The sequence below is a fragment of the Nuphar pumila genome, chromosome 13 (genome assembly GCF_984573655.1).
Source record: "Nuphar pumila chromosome 13, dmNupPumi1.hap1.1, whole genome shotgun sequence".
NCBI lineage: Eukaryota > Viridiplantae > Streptophyta > Magnoliopsida > Nymphaeales > Nymphaeaceae > Nuphar > Nuphar pumila.
In genome coordinates this window covers 87,506,575-87,522,112 of record NC_143261.1, presented here as the reverse complement: position 1 = coordinate 87,522,112, position 15,538 = coordinate 87,506,575, and the positions used below count along the sequence as shown (strand labels likewise).

Below are 15,538 nucleotides of genomic sequence, written 5' to 3'. Positions count from 1 at the left end.
AAGTTGTGGACTCTGTAAAGTTGATGATAAGGGGATATATGACAATTTGTTAGGAATTTTTGGTGCTGATATTTAGAGACAAATGACTTCAGGTCTTAGCTTATTAGGCTCGTGAGTCATCATTCATGAATCATGACAAGCACTCAAGCATGTACATTGAACCAATGGGAAACAGGTTCATTTATTTACATGTAATAAATAAAAGACATACAATGATTGAGGCAATCTTGGCTGATAGTGCTTGTGAAAGAGTTTGAACACCTGCAGCGTGGTGACGTGGGGACTTAGGTCACGCATGGGTCGTCCAGAACAGTTTTGTAACAAACATTTGACGAAGTGGACGACACTCCTGTTACAAAAAGAAGAGGAATAGAGGGAATGATTAAAAAAAAAACATCGATGGGTGCACCACATTTGTCCATCGATGCGTCTCTCTCTCTAGCATCAAGAGGATGCAGGACGTGTCCAATGAATATAGAGAGAGGGAAGGAATATGCTGAAGTTCTCGACGGGGGTAGTGGGTGGTTCAGGTGGCAGAATCAAGGACCTCCCTTACATCATCAGCTAGCGTGCCCTACTCCTAGGGCTCCTGGGTCCACCACCGCGGCACCTCCAAAGAAAAAACACCTCCACCCATCTCCTCCTTCCCTTTCTCTTCACCTCCTATTCCGTTGTTCTTCGCCGGCGACCAATCCGGTTGTTGTTCCCGGTTCATGTTGTTTCCCATGTTTCAGAGATCGGCGGTATAGGTAAATTCGATGGAGTTTCGCGATTTGGAGTGCGCCCATGCAGTGGGTTTCGATAATTATGGCATGCGATTTGGAGGTGGGCTGTTTATTGGTGGCAGTGTATAATTCAATGGTGATCCTGCAGACGATCTTGATGGATTGTTTGTGAATAGTCTAGGATTTGGGGCAATTGGAAATGTTGGTGTTAGTAGCTTGGGAATTGATTGTTTGGTTGTCGTGTTGAGGATTGTTGGGCGCATCTGAATTGTGGTCTTTGTTTTGTTCAATGGGAATTCCAGTGGGCAATAATGCGTTTGCGACCCCCAACCTACATTATGAGATCCATCTTGTGACTTTAGCAATTGAGGTTGATTGACTCATGTTTTTGTATGAAATGCTTTTTCTCATGGAAAAGACCAAGCAGAATGAAAGAAAGTGGCTGAAGAACACAGATTAGGAGAATGGTTTTATCTGGCTGTAGTGGTGTTCAATTTCGTAATTGGATCGTAACAAATGTTCCTCAAATTCAGGGTAAAAATTTGTGATTTTAAACATAATTTTGTAATTGGATCTATGTCCGGGCAAAAAACCTTAATAAACTTGTTAAAACATGTAAAATATGATCGAAAATGAAGTAATTTGACCCATTATCCATGACTGTCCAAGTTGTCCGCACATCATCATCAAACAATGAACATTTGAAATATAGCTTCTGAGTACAGTCCAAACAAACATTGGACTTAGAACAATAATAGAACCAAGGTTCTATTCCGTCTTTTTTGTTCATTTCATTCAACCCTAGACAAGCTAATCAAACTTACCCTTAGGGTGCACATGGGGTCAGATACCTGGGCCGAAGTTGGCGGTGTCAGGTACGGGGTGTCAACCGGTTGGATTTGGTTCAGACCCAAGTGAGTTTGAACCCATATCTGACTTTGAGGTGAGGGTACCAGGTCCAGATACGGGCTCAATCAGTCTGCTGTAAGAAAAGCCATACCCAGGTCCTATAAGGATTACATGAATCAGTCCCAGTCCATATCTAGTAAAATATATTTGTTTATCTTTTCATATTGAAAAACCACGGAACTTAATTAGAACCGGGTCAGACCCAGGCCTGGTATGAAATTTCATAAACCATACCCGACTCCACAAATTATTGAGACCCTTTGGATCTGACCCACTTTTTAATTTACCTCCTTCTTTATCACCAATCTCTGACACTATAGGGTTTGGTACAGGTCGGTTGCAGGTCCAATCCAACCTATTGACACCCTTAGTGCTCGGGGGCAGCCCAAAGCCCGATCGGTTTCAATTCAGCCTGCGATGACTAGTAAATGTGCTGGTTCATCAGTACGGCCAACATGACATCACATTGGAGTCCAACCCTACCTGGCCCATTTACTAGATGAGTTTAAAAGGCCGGACCAGATCCAGCTGAAAGTCAGTCCGGTAGATCAACTTGGGCTCAGCCTGAACCCAGAAGAGTTAGGTCAAGCTTTTGGCTGGCCTATCTGATCCTAAGGGGCCTCGGGTGGGCCAGTCTGATGTCCACTCCCAACGGTGATCCAAAAATCCCCAAGGAACCCATATTACTAGGGAAAATTAAAGGGTTGGCAGGTTGGAGAGAAAGGATTTTGGGGAGGTGATATTTGAGAGGAATTGTTGAAAATAACTTGGAGTAAATCCAAGAGAAATGGACATGGAAGGAATTGAAAGGAACCAACTTGTTTGGAAAAACTTTGCCAGAGGTTTTCAAATGAACGAGAATTGATATTCTTAAATTTCAAACAAGGGTTTTGACAACTATCTCCTCTATGTCAGGTAGCAGATCCAGTGTTCCGGGCAGGACACCTTATAAGCTGTTCTGGACAACCAGGGGGAGCCACGTAGTGGCTGCCCTTTGTGAATAAAGGGAGCTCCAGTGTACTGCCCCTTTATTAAAAGGGTCGAACACTTATAAAAGTGTTTGCCCCCGAACACAGAACCACACCTCTCTATGTGAAAGATTAGGAAACATGGAATTGGAATGAACTTGCTGATTCCTATTTCACAGATAGGATTGAGTCGACCATAATTGTTGTTCGCATGCACATTCAATCCATTCGGATTACTTGGATCAAGAGAAGACACTAAGATCGACCCCACCAAATTTTGTTGAAGAAAAACACTTGTGGACCTTTCAATTCAAAAGGTTGTTTGAAGAGATAAAGAGCTATTATATAAGCTAAAGAAAATTTTATATAAGCTGTAACACCGTGTGTGCATGTCTGTGAACACCTAGCTGGTTGATATGTATTATATTGTTCCACCGATCATGATGACATGCAGTACCATCAATTATCAATTTAAGGACTTAACCCAGAGTAGATGTTGATCACAGCACACCAACTATGATTGATTATGCCTATAATTTAATGTTCCTAATCAGATGACTTGGTGGCATATGCCAAACAAGGGGGGTGGAGAGAGAGAGAGAGAGAGAGAGAGAGAGAGAGAGAGAGAGAGTTCTTATTCCAAAAAACAAAGATGCGGCATTGTAAACTTGTGCGAGCGTGGGCGTGCGTGTAATATTGTTTTAATGTCATGCTGACATTTACACTTAATTGGGTCTGGTTTTAATCAAGTTCCAATTGTTAGATTCGGGTTCAGGTTTAAATGCAAAACTCAATACCTAACTAGAATCCAATTACTAATCAGTTCTAAGGTTTCCTATCAAACCTGACTAAATGAATTCGGTTTGGTTGAGTATCCAAATTCCAAACCCATTCTGTTTATATCCCTAAATGTATAGAACAATCATGCATTTGTTACCCTCGTGGGTAAGGAACCCCTTAGTTAGAACTGATAGGAAGCGGGGGGGGGGGGGGGGGGGGGGAGGTTGTTTGGACCAAATTTGGCCTTGACCTCATGGATCCTGTTCAGCAAGGTCAAAATAGCAGGAATCAACTTTTTTTTTATATATATATTTACACAGAGAAACTGCCCCCCAGGATTAAAAACCTAGCCACAATGGCTTTGCCTGTTGTACTTACTATCATTGTCCTGACTGGGTAAAAGTCCATGGGCTTACCCACCCATTACCCCTAAGGAATCACCATGGTTCTGCTTGCGCAAGGGATAAAAACATGTTTTTTTGTGGTATAAAAATTTGGTACATTGTAAGCCATTGATTTTTTAACCCTTGTGAAATTCGACATACGTTAGAAAGCATGATCTAAAGGTTAGTTTCTACTAAACATGATATGTAGATCGCATCTACTGGGTCAGATGTGCACATAAATTGAGAAAAAATAACAGTATTACATCTTTTAATTAGGAGGTTACTTACCCACGAGGTAGCAAACATATATATATATATATATATATATATATATATATATATATATATATATATATATAGAGAGAGAGAGAGAGAGCAACACCAAATGCCTCTAGTGTCGAATGCGGACAAACGTGCCAGAGACATCTTCTACTACAAGAAAAATGTTAAGTAACGACGGAATTTTATGATGGTTTTTTTTCATTGCAACTTTACGGCGCATTAACGAGAGAAACAAATCTATCGCTAAAATCCGTAATATTTACGAAAATAGCGACGGAAAAACTTTAGTTGTCAAATTCGTCGCTAATTAACGATGGCTTAGCAGCGTCAGGCTGTAGCCCAGTCCTAGCCCAGCCTTGACTGCAGCAAATAGTTTGATTTGTCCATATGAAATAGATTCTTATTAATAATTGTAGCCATTTTTTATTTTATCTCAAAAACAAAATTTTCGGGGGCGCTGCCCCCGAACCCTAGACTATCACACCATTTTTTTTTGCTACACCCCTGTTTGCCCCCCCCCCCACACACACACACACATGAATCCTAGCTACGCCTCTGCTCTCACATACCTGGGACTCCCCCCTCTTCAAAAGGAAGTTGAAAAAGGTTATGTGTGAACCTTCGGTGAATCAATTTCGAGCAAAAATGGAGTGCTGGAATAGGCAAAAAACTCTCTCAAGCGGCGAGTGATCCTCATTCAGGCAGTTCTTCAGTCTTTTCATGTTTATTGGATGGGGGGCTTTAATGCTCCCACCCAGCACAATCAACTCCATTGAGAAGATGATAAGCAATTTTCTCTGGCAAAGATCGGACGAGAAAAATCATGCGCACCTAATGTGTTGAGAGAGCATCTGCAAACCTCGTGAGAAAGGAGGCATGGGCATTCGAAGTCTAAAGGATATGAACTTGCCCCATCTTGCTAAATTGACTTGGAAAGTGGCCAACCAGCTGGACACACCTTGGGTCCAGATTGTTAGTAGCATCACGAGCAAGAATCCATGTGGGTTTCTATTAAAAGTAGACTTAGTTCTTATGGGTGGAAGGGAGTCAAACAGGAAGCAGTGGCAATCCTAGATCTAGTCAGAAGGGTCACATGTGGAGTCCTGGTTTGATCCTTGGTGTCACTACAAGAATTTTGAGGATTAGCGACGGACGCTATCCCATGATAATCCATCGCAAATCCGTTTAGCGACGGATTGGCAGCGGCTTAGCGATAAATAGCATCCATCGTAATTTTTTGATCGCTAATTAACGACAAACTGATCTGTCGCTACTTTCATCGCTAATTGGTGACAGATTAGCGAATGTCATGATTCGTCGCTAAATAAGGACTGATTTGGTTTTGCAACAAATACATGTTCATCAATAATATGTCACTAAAATTTAACGATAGATGCTTTTCTGTCGCTAAATTTCATCGCCTATTTATTAACAGATTACATTTCGTCGCAAAACATCAACTGATTCAGTTTTTGAGACAGATAAATATTTGTCTCTAATCTGTCACTAAATTCATGATGGATATTAGCAACACATAATATCTATCGCTAATCCATCATAAAATAAAATAAAAAATAAAAAAAAGTTATTTGAAATATAATAAATATTGAAAAAAAATTCTCGTTATACAATTTATATAACATGTGTATAAAAAATAAAGTACACATAAAAAATACATATACAAAGCAGGTGTAACAAATTTAACACACGATATAAGTGAAACAAATTTAACAACCCAGTATAATCCTCGACAAGTTCTAATTAGTTACAAGTATACATATACAAAGAGTTTTGTTTGAAACAACAAGTACATGAAACAAATTCAACACATGAAGCTAATCCTCGCCAAGATTCGGAGCATCATCATCTTCATTGTCTGGATCTGCCCCTCCATCCATGCCTTCATCAGCTCCTCTATGGTGATCATCTCCAGCATCCTACAAGATAACCGAAATGTTAGTATTGATAAACAAAATATAATGAAATAAATTATATGCAATGCACCTAATCTAAGGCAATCAAAGTAACATGGCAGAATGACACATAGACTAGCAATAAAGTGAAGGACATTAACAGAATTCAGATATGTGTTCTAAAGATGACAAAACAAAATTATAGTGATTCAATCATGCAGATATGTGTTCTAAGGTTGTCAAAAAAATGTCATAGTCATTCAAGCATGCATATATGGTTTATAAGGTTGTCAAATAAATGTGTTATGCAACACAATCATGCATACATGTGTTATAAGGCAGTCAAAAAAAATTATAGTGATGAAATCATGCTTATATGTGTTCTAAGGTTGTCAAAAAACTATCATAGTGATTCAATCATGCATATATGTGTTATAAGGCAGTCAAAAACTTTTATAGTGATGAAATCATGCTTATATGTGTTCTAAGGTTGTCAAAAAACTTTTGTAGTGATTCAATCATGCATATATGTGTTATAAGGCAGTAAAAAAACTTTCATAGTGATGAAATCATGCTTATATGTGTTCTAAGTTTGTCAAAAAAAATCATAGTGATTCAATCATGCATATATGTGTTATAAGGCAGTCAAAAAAAATTCATAGTGATGAAGTCATGCTTATATGTGTTTTAAGGTTGTCAAAAAACTTTCATAGTGATTCAATCATGCATATATGTGTTATAAGACAGTAAAAAAAAATTCATAGTGATGAAATCATGCTTATACGTGTTCTAAGGTTGTCAAAAAACTATTATAGTGATTCAATCATGCATATATGTGTTATAAGACAGTCAAAAAACTTTCATAGTGATGAAATCATGCTTATATGTGTTCTAAGGTTATAAAAAAACTTTCATAGTGATTTAATCATGCAGATATGTGTTATAAGGCAGTCAAAAAAATTTCATAGTGATTCAATCATGCATATATGTGTTCTAATGCTAGCAATAAAAAATCATAGGGATTCAATCATTCATACCTGACCAGCATCGGAGCTCATGTTGAATGCAGAAGAAGTTCCCCTACCCAAAAAAAGTTGCATAACTCATTATGGACAAGGTTGAGAATGACTTCATGTAAAAGGTCACGCATTGTGTCCTAAAAAAGCTGGCAGACATCATCCCAAGAAACAACAAGGTCAATCGAACGGTGGGAGTTGATGCTGGCAGAAGAATTCTGAGAGCCCTAGCTGCTGGAGGCAACGATCGGTATGATGTTCATGTTATTTCCAAACCCGAACACATGGCCTTTTTTGGGTTCACTGGTTGTAGTCACCCATGCTGCATGATCAAAAGCCGGATGCTGAGTGGAGTCATCGCCATATCGCTCTATCAACTGCTACTCGTATGACTCCTACAAAGTAATGATTACAGTATAAATTAATAACTAAGAATTATAATGTTTATGATATTGTAATTCATGGTAACTTGCATATTATAATGTTTATTAATATAATAAATATATACCGTTATCACTCTCGCCTTCTCTGATACAAACTGTTTCATGCTCTTACGTTTATATATTTCCACAAACACATCCTTGTAAGGCACAATGTCTCCTTTTTCGGCTTCTTGCAAGGTTAAATGATAAAAAAAATTAATTTAAAAGTATGCAAAAATACTTATAAATTTGACTATATATATATTGTTGAGTTTACATTTTCTTTTGGTGTCTCCCAAAAGTCCTAGAACCACCTGTATGTAGATGGGCATCAAACATCTTCGCTCGGTTTTGTGCAGCTTTTGCTGAGCGGTTTCGAAATTCATGGCTCACCCACTTGTCGCGCATCACATCTCAATACTCTGTCCTGATAGTAGAAGGGTCATGGCCCTTCCACTGCAGTGGATCATCTATCTCACCAGATGCTTTTATTGTTGCAGTCTTCATATTGTGCCGCATATCGACAAATCGATTGTCAATCACCTTTTGTCACACTATCATCGCATCTTGCTCCTCCTTCGCAGTCGCAAAGCGATTTGAAGTCTACAGATAATTTCAGAAAGTTAGTACACATGACCATAACAAAAAATTAAATATGAAACACATTTGCTATGATAAACGATTGTATACCATGAATGAGGACCATAATCTTTCCAATACCTCTTTCGGGTACTCTTTTCATTGAGCGACCGATTTTGATAGATGCTGAACTAGTGACTTCCTAATTTTTTGTATTACTTCTTGTGGCTCAAACCTCACACTGCACATGAATTGGTACGCATTAACAATCGGTTGTCGAAATATATTAATTATAAGATAAGTATTGAACAAGTGACAATGTAATACTTACGATCGACTATCGCTATACACTATTTGAATGAGTTATCGTGTGTCAGACTGAGAAGACCCTGCATCTGGCATTGTCTCGTGATGTGTATGAGTAGCTGGTGTAAGTGGGTCATGTGTAGGAGAAATATCATCTACAGAACAATGAGTTAGAAATTCACACAATGCACATATAAACTAATCAAGTGTATACTTATTTAAATGATATACATATCAAAGCAATACGTGAAGACGAAGGTAGAGACTGACTATCACTGAGCTGAGATCCTATAAAGATTATTAACAAGTAACAATTTCTATATCAACATATAAGCAAAAACATATTGAATTCTTATATTTAAATATAACACAAAGACATCTATCTAATGATGTCCCACCTCCACTTTGTCCTCGACCAGTGGGTGCTCGACCACTGTGACCTCCACGAACCATATTCTAATAAATAAAAATGTTCTTTGGATCAGTTATATAACTCTTGATCTTAGCATGGACATGACATATGCATGAAATATAAAAATTTAAAGGTCCTACATGAATGAGTTTTATAACTATGCATGAACATGTACATGCTAAGTATGCATAGAATGTAACATGATATGCAATTCCATGAATATAGATACATAATCAAATAAAAAACAACTTCATGCAAGCATGCATACAGTCACATCAAACATGACAATACATTCAAATCATTCATATCACACCTTCTATCAAACATGTACTTGCAGTAAACACACTACAATATCCCGCTAACTACAACCATTACTAGCATGGTCTCTGAAATACAAACATAAGAGCATATGAGAAAGTGATGTGGTATGTATTATAATATATATTTCACAAGTTCGAGTATGCTTCCCCGTCACTTGTTTGACTTTCATATTCTTCTTCTTCCTCTTCTTCTTCGTCTTCTTCTTCGTCTTCTTCTTCGTTGGACGCCCATCCACTTGGTATATCTTGTAGATCACATTCTTTTATACGTGTGCTATTGGATAATGGAAATGTGACATGCAAACCATGTGTGACATTGTGATCATAAGAGAAGTCATACATATCATCTGATTGATAGTAATCACCATCTTCAACAATCTTGTCTTCCTGTAACTAATCATACTCGGGGTATAGTTTAGACTTCACCTTGCAAACCGCCCACCATTCATTTGTATCTGACTTCCTTGTATTCAGATATGAAGTATAGTAAACTTATTGAGCTTGCGATGCTAATATGAATGGTTTATATATTCCAAACCTTGATTTATGATTCACCTCCACAATGACTGAGGCTTTATCGACTCTTGTTATTGTGAGATCAAACTAATGACACTTGAATAAAGTTACCATGTTATTTATGCTTAAGTAAGTCAACTCCATTATTTCTTCAATAACACCGTAGTAGTTAAGTTTATTTTTACCATAACGGCTACCCTTGACACACACACCACTATTCATCGTTGACTTGTTTACACCGTAATCTTTTGTATAGAATCGATAACTATTTACGATATGCCTAACATTTTTCACTTCTATTATAAAAGTCTGATGAGTACGATCAAAGTGCTTCCAAGCTTTCACGTCAACAGTATGTTTGATATTGTCTTCATCATGTCAAACTTTATTTGCATGTCATTTTATGTGTTTAGCTATCCTCGAAGACATATATAATTGTTGCAATCTAAGGGTGAGAGGAAAGTAGCGGAGTGACTTGTATGACACTTCTTTTAACCTCGTGCTAGCATTGTCTCTTGTCTTTAGCTTGAACCGAGGATGTCCACATGATGAACATAATCTGGTATTTTCTTTATTTTTGAAATACAACATGCAGTGATTTGGATAAGCATATATCTTAAGATACCCCATACCTAGAGCGTTGATCATAACCTTCGCACGGTAGAAATTTTGTGGCAAATTCTCATCTTTGGGCAACATAGTCTTTACAATATAGCACAAACAATCAAAACATGATTGACTCAAATTATACTTTGACTTCAAATTCAGTAGTTGAAGAACTGTAAACAAGATAATGTGACTCTCGCAATCATTCCACAGTGACTCATCAGCATCTCTAAGTAAGTCATAAAATCTACTAACTGCATCGTTTGCTGCTTCTTCCTCTACCCCAGTTGGTACATCACTAGGACCCATGCGAGATCCCCAACCCCCGGGTTCCATGACGAAAACGAGATAAATCAGGAGCACCATATTTAGCATGAAGCAAACAAGCACATGGAGAACCTGGTTGATGGGCCATCCAACATTGCTTGGCCACAAGAGAAATATTCCTCTGTCATGGAGCAAAAACACCTAAGTCAGCCATACGCCTAGGTAACACCACCGTTCGCCAACCAACCAAATGGCACTTACTATTAAGTTGACACCCAGACCAAAGAAAATTCGTCATTAAACGACAAATCTGCTTCTCCACGCCCACATGCATCACGAACATTGACATGAAGAATTCAGGGATAGAAGAAAGAACATGTCTGATTAAAGTCAGACATCCAGCAATGAGGAGATAAGACGCCTGCCACGAAAAAGCTTGTTTTTCACCTTTTGAATAGTTAGAGCCCAAGCAGCGGAAGAGAGGCGCTTCACTTGTAACGGTAGGCCCAAATACGTCATCGGCAACTCAGAGATTGCACAATTAAAAATTCATTGACCCACTGCAAGCATAGGAGACTGAACATTGAACATAGTAAGAGAGAGAGATGATTGCGGAAGTACAAAGAGATTTGATGAAACCTAAAAAGGGAAGAAGAGGGGAGTAAGCAGATTATACCTACATACACGCCCTACATACACGCATATACATACAGGTGGGGGAGGGCAATTTGTCTTTGCTGGTCGATGGTTTGGTGAATCCTCACCACACCCCCAACAGGCCCACACACACCCAATTACACTCTCCCTATCTCCCCTTTTGAATTTCTTTATCATGCTTTAGAACATACTAAAATACTTGACCTACAAGCCAGTGTTTCAGCTTGATTGGCTAGAGTAAAAGAGCCTCACATGAACTGTTCATATATCGCTTGCTAGAGCAACCATTCTAGCTGCACTGTATCTAGGGGTGTAACCTGCCCCGGGTTGAGTCTTATCAGACTCGATTATGAATCAGATTTAAAAGTAAGACCCAAACCCGACCCAATCTAATTCAGATTCGGGTTCGAGTTTGAGTTCAGGTATAACTAGAAACTGTGGACCATATGGTTAATGGGTTCAGGTATAATAAACCGGTTTATATTACGGTAGGGTTCAAGTCTTGATATGACTAGAAAAAGTAGACCCATGTCAATGAGTCGGGTCAGGGTTTACCTGGACCAGCCCATATAAGTATTAACCGGGTTCAGGTTCTATCGGGTCACAAAAATATAAAAAAATATGATCGGTATTCTAGACCTAATTACCCGCAAATAAAAAAATATGTAACATAATATAATCAACTGTTCATTTGGAAGATTATATGTTAATAAAAATAAAAGCTTAATCATTATTCTAAATAATGTCAAATCTGAAAATAAAAAGAATATATCCATGCAACCAAACATTTTAAGTTAAACAAAAAAAACAATGATATATCATATTCAATGAGTTCTCAAACATTATTTAGATTCACTTCAATGCAATAGGAATAGGAAGTATATGCAAAAATGAATTAAAGTTTAGATTACTAAAATGCAATGCATATTAATTATAAGTTTATCAACATCTTTGAATCTTTCATTGAATATATAATATTTACCAATAGAAACTTTCAGAAGCGGGTTTGGGCATGGGTCACTTCAGGTTTGGGTGTATAATCTGTTCGGGTTTAAAGCAGCTGTTCAGGTACATAATTGGGTCGGGTTAATGTTGGTTCGGTTTTAAAATATGAAGAATCATTTGGGTCCGGTTACATAATCGGGTCAGGTCTATTCAGGTTTGAGTGTTCATTTGCAATATCCAAGACCTAGTTTGTTCTCATTAAGGGTTTATATTTTAGACCCAACCCGTTCTCACTATAGGTCTATAATTTGAACTTGACCCAAACCCATGGGTCCACCAATATCGATTCGGGTCAGATATAATAGGTTCAGGACATCAGGTCGGGTCGTGTATACCCGACAGAGTTACACCCCTAACTGTAGCCACAAATCCTGCTCTGCGGCTTTTGTTATCAATAAAATCTCATAAGACTTGAGATTTTATACTGTGTATATGAAGAAAAGAAGTAATGAAAAAAAATCTTGGGAGATTAAATATTACGAACAAAAGATAAATAAATTCAGTAATTTACGTATAAAAAACTAACTTATGAAAAAATTATGATTAACTGCCTAAGGTTTTAAATATTTAAAATAGTACCCCATTCTTTTAAAAAATTGCTCAGATGACTTTCTTTTCTCTCTTAAATTACTTATTTACCCTTAAAAAGTAATATTCGGTAAGTCAAAGAGATAAAAAAAAAAGTTAAAATTGACATTTTCAAGAGTCAGCTAAAGTTTGGTGAATGGAAAAGCAAGTCAGGTGGTCAGCTGAGTAATTTCTTGAAAGGTTAGATGTCCTACCTTGAATATTTGAAACCTCAGGAAGCTAAACCTAAATTCTCCATAAGCTAGGTGCCTATACGTAACTTACCCCAAATACAATAGGAAGATTTGCAATATATTGAAAATGCGAGATACATTGACCTTGATTGTAATTTTATTAGGGCTTCATCTTATTGTATTAAAATTACAAGAAATTCAAATTTTTTCATGACAACTCCATACACACATTAGGATGAAAGAGAAAAATGGCAATTTCTTCACAAGAGTATATATACTTTCAATAGTAACCCACATTACGTATAACAACGAATTTTGTAAAATACAGAGAACTTTGCAAGGTGTGTACATGGGGATAAAAAAACTTTAATTATGGGTGCAAACTTTTTCTTTCTCTTAATCCATGCAAAAGAATTAATATCATTATCATTTCTTTAATAATTAACACGTACAAACTTTTTGGTATTAAAAGTTGAAAAATATGGTATAGCCTTTCTTTAAAGCTTGCATATTTTTCAATAAAGAATGAAGTGGTTCATCCTTGGTTTCGTCCATCTCCAAGAGAGAGATCACTGATGACTTCCCTTTTCCCTCGTGTGATTCGGGCCATCACTGTCCTCCATTAGCCCTTCGTGTCTCTTTGTTATTGCTAAGTGAGTGAGCAACTGATGTACAAGTCACAGTGATTACGGCAAGCACGGATGCAGCAGCGTATACCCCTCCCTTAACAACGTAGCACTCACCATCTAGCCATCCTTCTCCGTAGGGCTGCCTCTGGTTCATGCTTGATCCTACCCCCAGCAACAAGATGGACAATGCAAGACATGCCCTGCAAACATCAGACATCAAAAGCTTATGACAACCATTTCTACAGTTTATAATTGAATATCTCACCTTTCTGTCATACTAGTTATTTAGTCATTTTTTTAAATTTAATGAGTTTCAAATTAATAGAGTTTAATGGATGGTCGCGACTTCAAGCCGAGTTTTACCTCGCAGGGAGGGAGGGAGGCGAACTCATTAAGTGACACGGTTCTCGGTGAAGGTTTCTTAGAAAAAAAAGAACAGTAACATAAAAAAATTGGTGTCCCTGTGACATAAAACCATGGGGCCTTGGATGGCATTCATCATTCGTCCAGTCGTCGTTGAGACTTAGAAGAAACGGCATCTTCGTAGAACCCCTGGATGGTGGGCACCTTGCCTCTTGGCTGCAAGTCTAAAGGTCAGCGTGTCTTTGAGCCTATACTGTTCTTTCTCATCCTTCCCTAATGAGGATGAGCAAGTAGTTGCATTGATGTATCCATTAGAAAGCGCAGCCAAGAAGAGAGCAAAAGGGGAATGGATTAATTACCACGAGAGAAGGGCAAGTGCTATGGGAATTGCCTTCTTCTTATCATGCAATTGAACTTTGATGCCTCTTGAGAAATACTTGGTCGCAATTGCTACAAATCCAATCACCTGAGCGCAGAGAAGGCACGCTGACGCAGTGATCCCCAATCCAAACGCTGGGCTCTTCTGCAGAGAGCAGAATCTCCCATCAAATTTCAGGTCCTTTACCTTCACAATCCAAAACAAAGTAACCAATCATATAATGCTTTCTTGCACCCAACAAGCCTTTGCACACCTGGTTAGCGGGTGGCTCGATTTATCTTGAGATGAAAGGACATGTCAAATTTTAAACCAGGATGCATTCATTGCACAAGCTGAAGGGAAAAAAAAAAACTTTCATGGGGGGCATGGGAAAGGGTGCCCCCGAAGAGTCTTACACCGACGCTGGTGACGAAGGAGACACCCATGGTAAACGGACCTCCCTCTTACTCACCTGGTTCTTCTTGAGTTCTGCAGCGACGCTGGTGACGAAGGAGAGGAGGCCGAGGGATCCGACTATCGAGTACACGGCCTTGTTTCTGGATTTGGGCTTCCCCATTGAAGTGGAGAGGGCGAGGAAGGCGCGGAGTTGGGGAAGAGATGGATACGAAGAATTTGGCGAGAAGACTTCCACGCAACGGGAATTCTTTCGTGGGGGTTTCTTGGATCCCCTTGGTTTGGTTTGGAATGATCCTTGGAATCTTGAGGCCTTCGTTGGCACAACAATATGATGGGCGCTCAGATCTTCGTCCCCATTGAAAGAATATGGAGTCAACCCATACGCTCCAAGTTGCAGGCAATGACAGCAAAAGATGTTTCCTTCTTTTCTCCCTCGATGATTGATTCTTCTTCCTGTCTTTTATTTGTGCTGGCATCCTATAGGATGAATCAAAAGGAGAAAACTGCAAGGGTAATTTGACCCCGAGTTCGTAAAATCTCGCCTGTCTTCTTTTGGGGGAGGGGAACGATAGGGAGTTGTTGATTGGGATAGTTGATTTTTTTTTTTTTTTTGAGTAGGGGTGTGGTTTTAAGATTCAAAGAATTCTTTAATTTTAATATAGAGAACAGCCGCTGCGTTTGTTATGCCTTCCTTCTTAAAAAGGAGGAAATAAAATTATGCCCATTATTGAATTCACCTGTTTGGTTAACAGGGAGGAAAATAAATAAGGAAAAGAAGGAAAATGGTGAGGCGTACCAGGGCGTCCATCCATTCACATATTTCAATGTAGCAAACAGCATCCCATGGGCGTTTCCTCTTCCCGTGCATTGGCTTGCTTTCGCGGAAGCTGCGTAACAGGTCTCCCTCAACATCGGGGCCCACTAAACAAACCTGTCAACAT

General features: G+C 38.6%; 1 protein-coding gene across 3 annotated transcripts; it reads right to left on the bottom strand.

The window, feature by feature from the left end:
- Window positions 1-5,812: 5,812 nt before the first annotated feature.
- On the bottom strand, window positions 5,813-15,172 carry LOC149819019 (protein MODIFYING WALL LIGNIN-2-like). Of its 3 annotated transcripts, XM_089985547.1 has the most exons (4): window positions 14,653-15,172; window positions 14,182-14,387; window positions 13,574-13,659; window positions 5,832-5,987 (listed from the first exon to the last, which is right to left on the bottom strand). In XM_089985547.1, the coding sequence occupies exons 1-4, from the start codon at window positions 14,755-14,757 to the stop codon at window positions 5,974-5,976; spliced, it is 411 nt and encodes a 136-aa protein (XP_089841673.1). In that variant the 5' UTR covers window positions 14,758-15,172; the 3' UTR covers window positions 5,832-5,973. The 3 variants fall into 3 exon arrangements, with proteins under 3 accessions (XP_089841672.1, XP_089841673.1, XP_089841671.1); XM_089985546.1 differs by lacking the exon at window positions 13,574-13,659 and having other exon boundaries at window positions 5,813-5,987; window positions 14,653-15,169; XM_089985545.1 differs by lacking the exon at window positions 5,832-5,987 and having other exon boundaries at window positions 13,215-13,659; window positions 14,653-15,154.
- Window positions 15,173-15,538: the final 366 nt, after the last annotated feature.

Excerpts from the sequence above, each read along its gene's own strand:
- LOC149819019 (XM_089985545.1), bottom strand. The coding sequence starts at position 14,757 with ATGGGGAAGCCCAAATCCAGAAACAAGGCCGTGTACTCGATAGTCGGA. Across the intron at positions 14,388-14,652 it reads CAGAACTCAAGAAGAACCAG|GTAAAGGACCTGAAATTTGA; the intron begins GTGAGTAAGAGG and ends TGGATTGTGAAG. Across the intron at positions 13,660-14,181 it reads GCACTTGCCCTTCTCTCGTG|GGCATGTCTTGCATTGTCCA; the intron begins GTAATTAATCCA and ends TGATGTTTGCAG.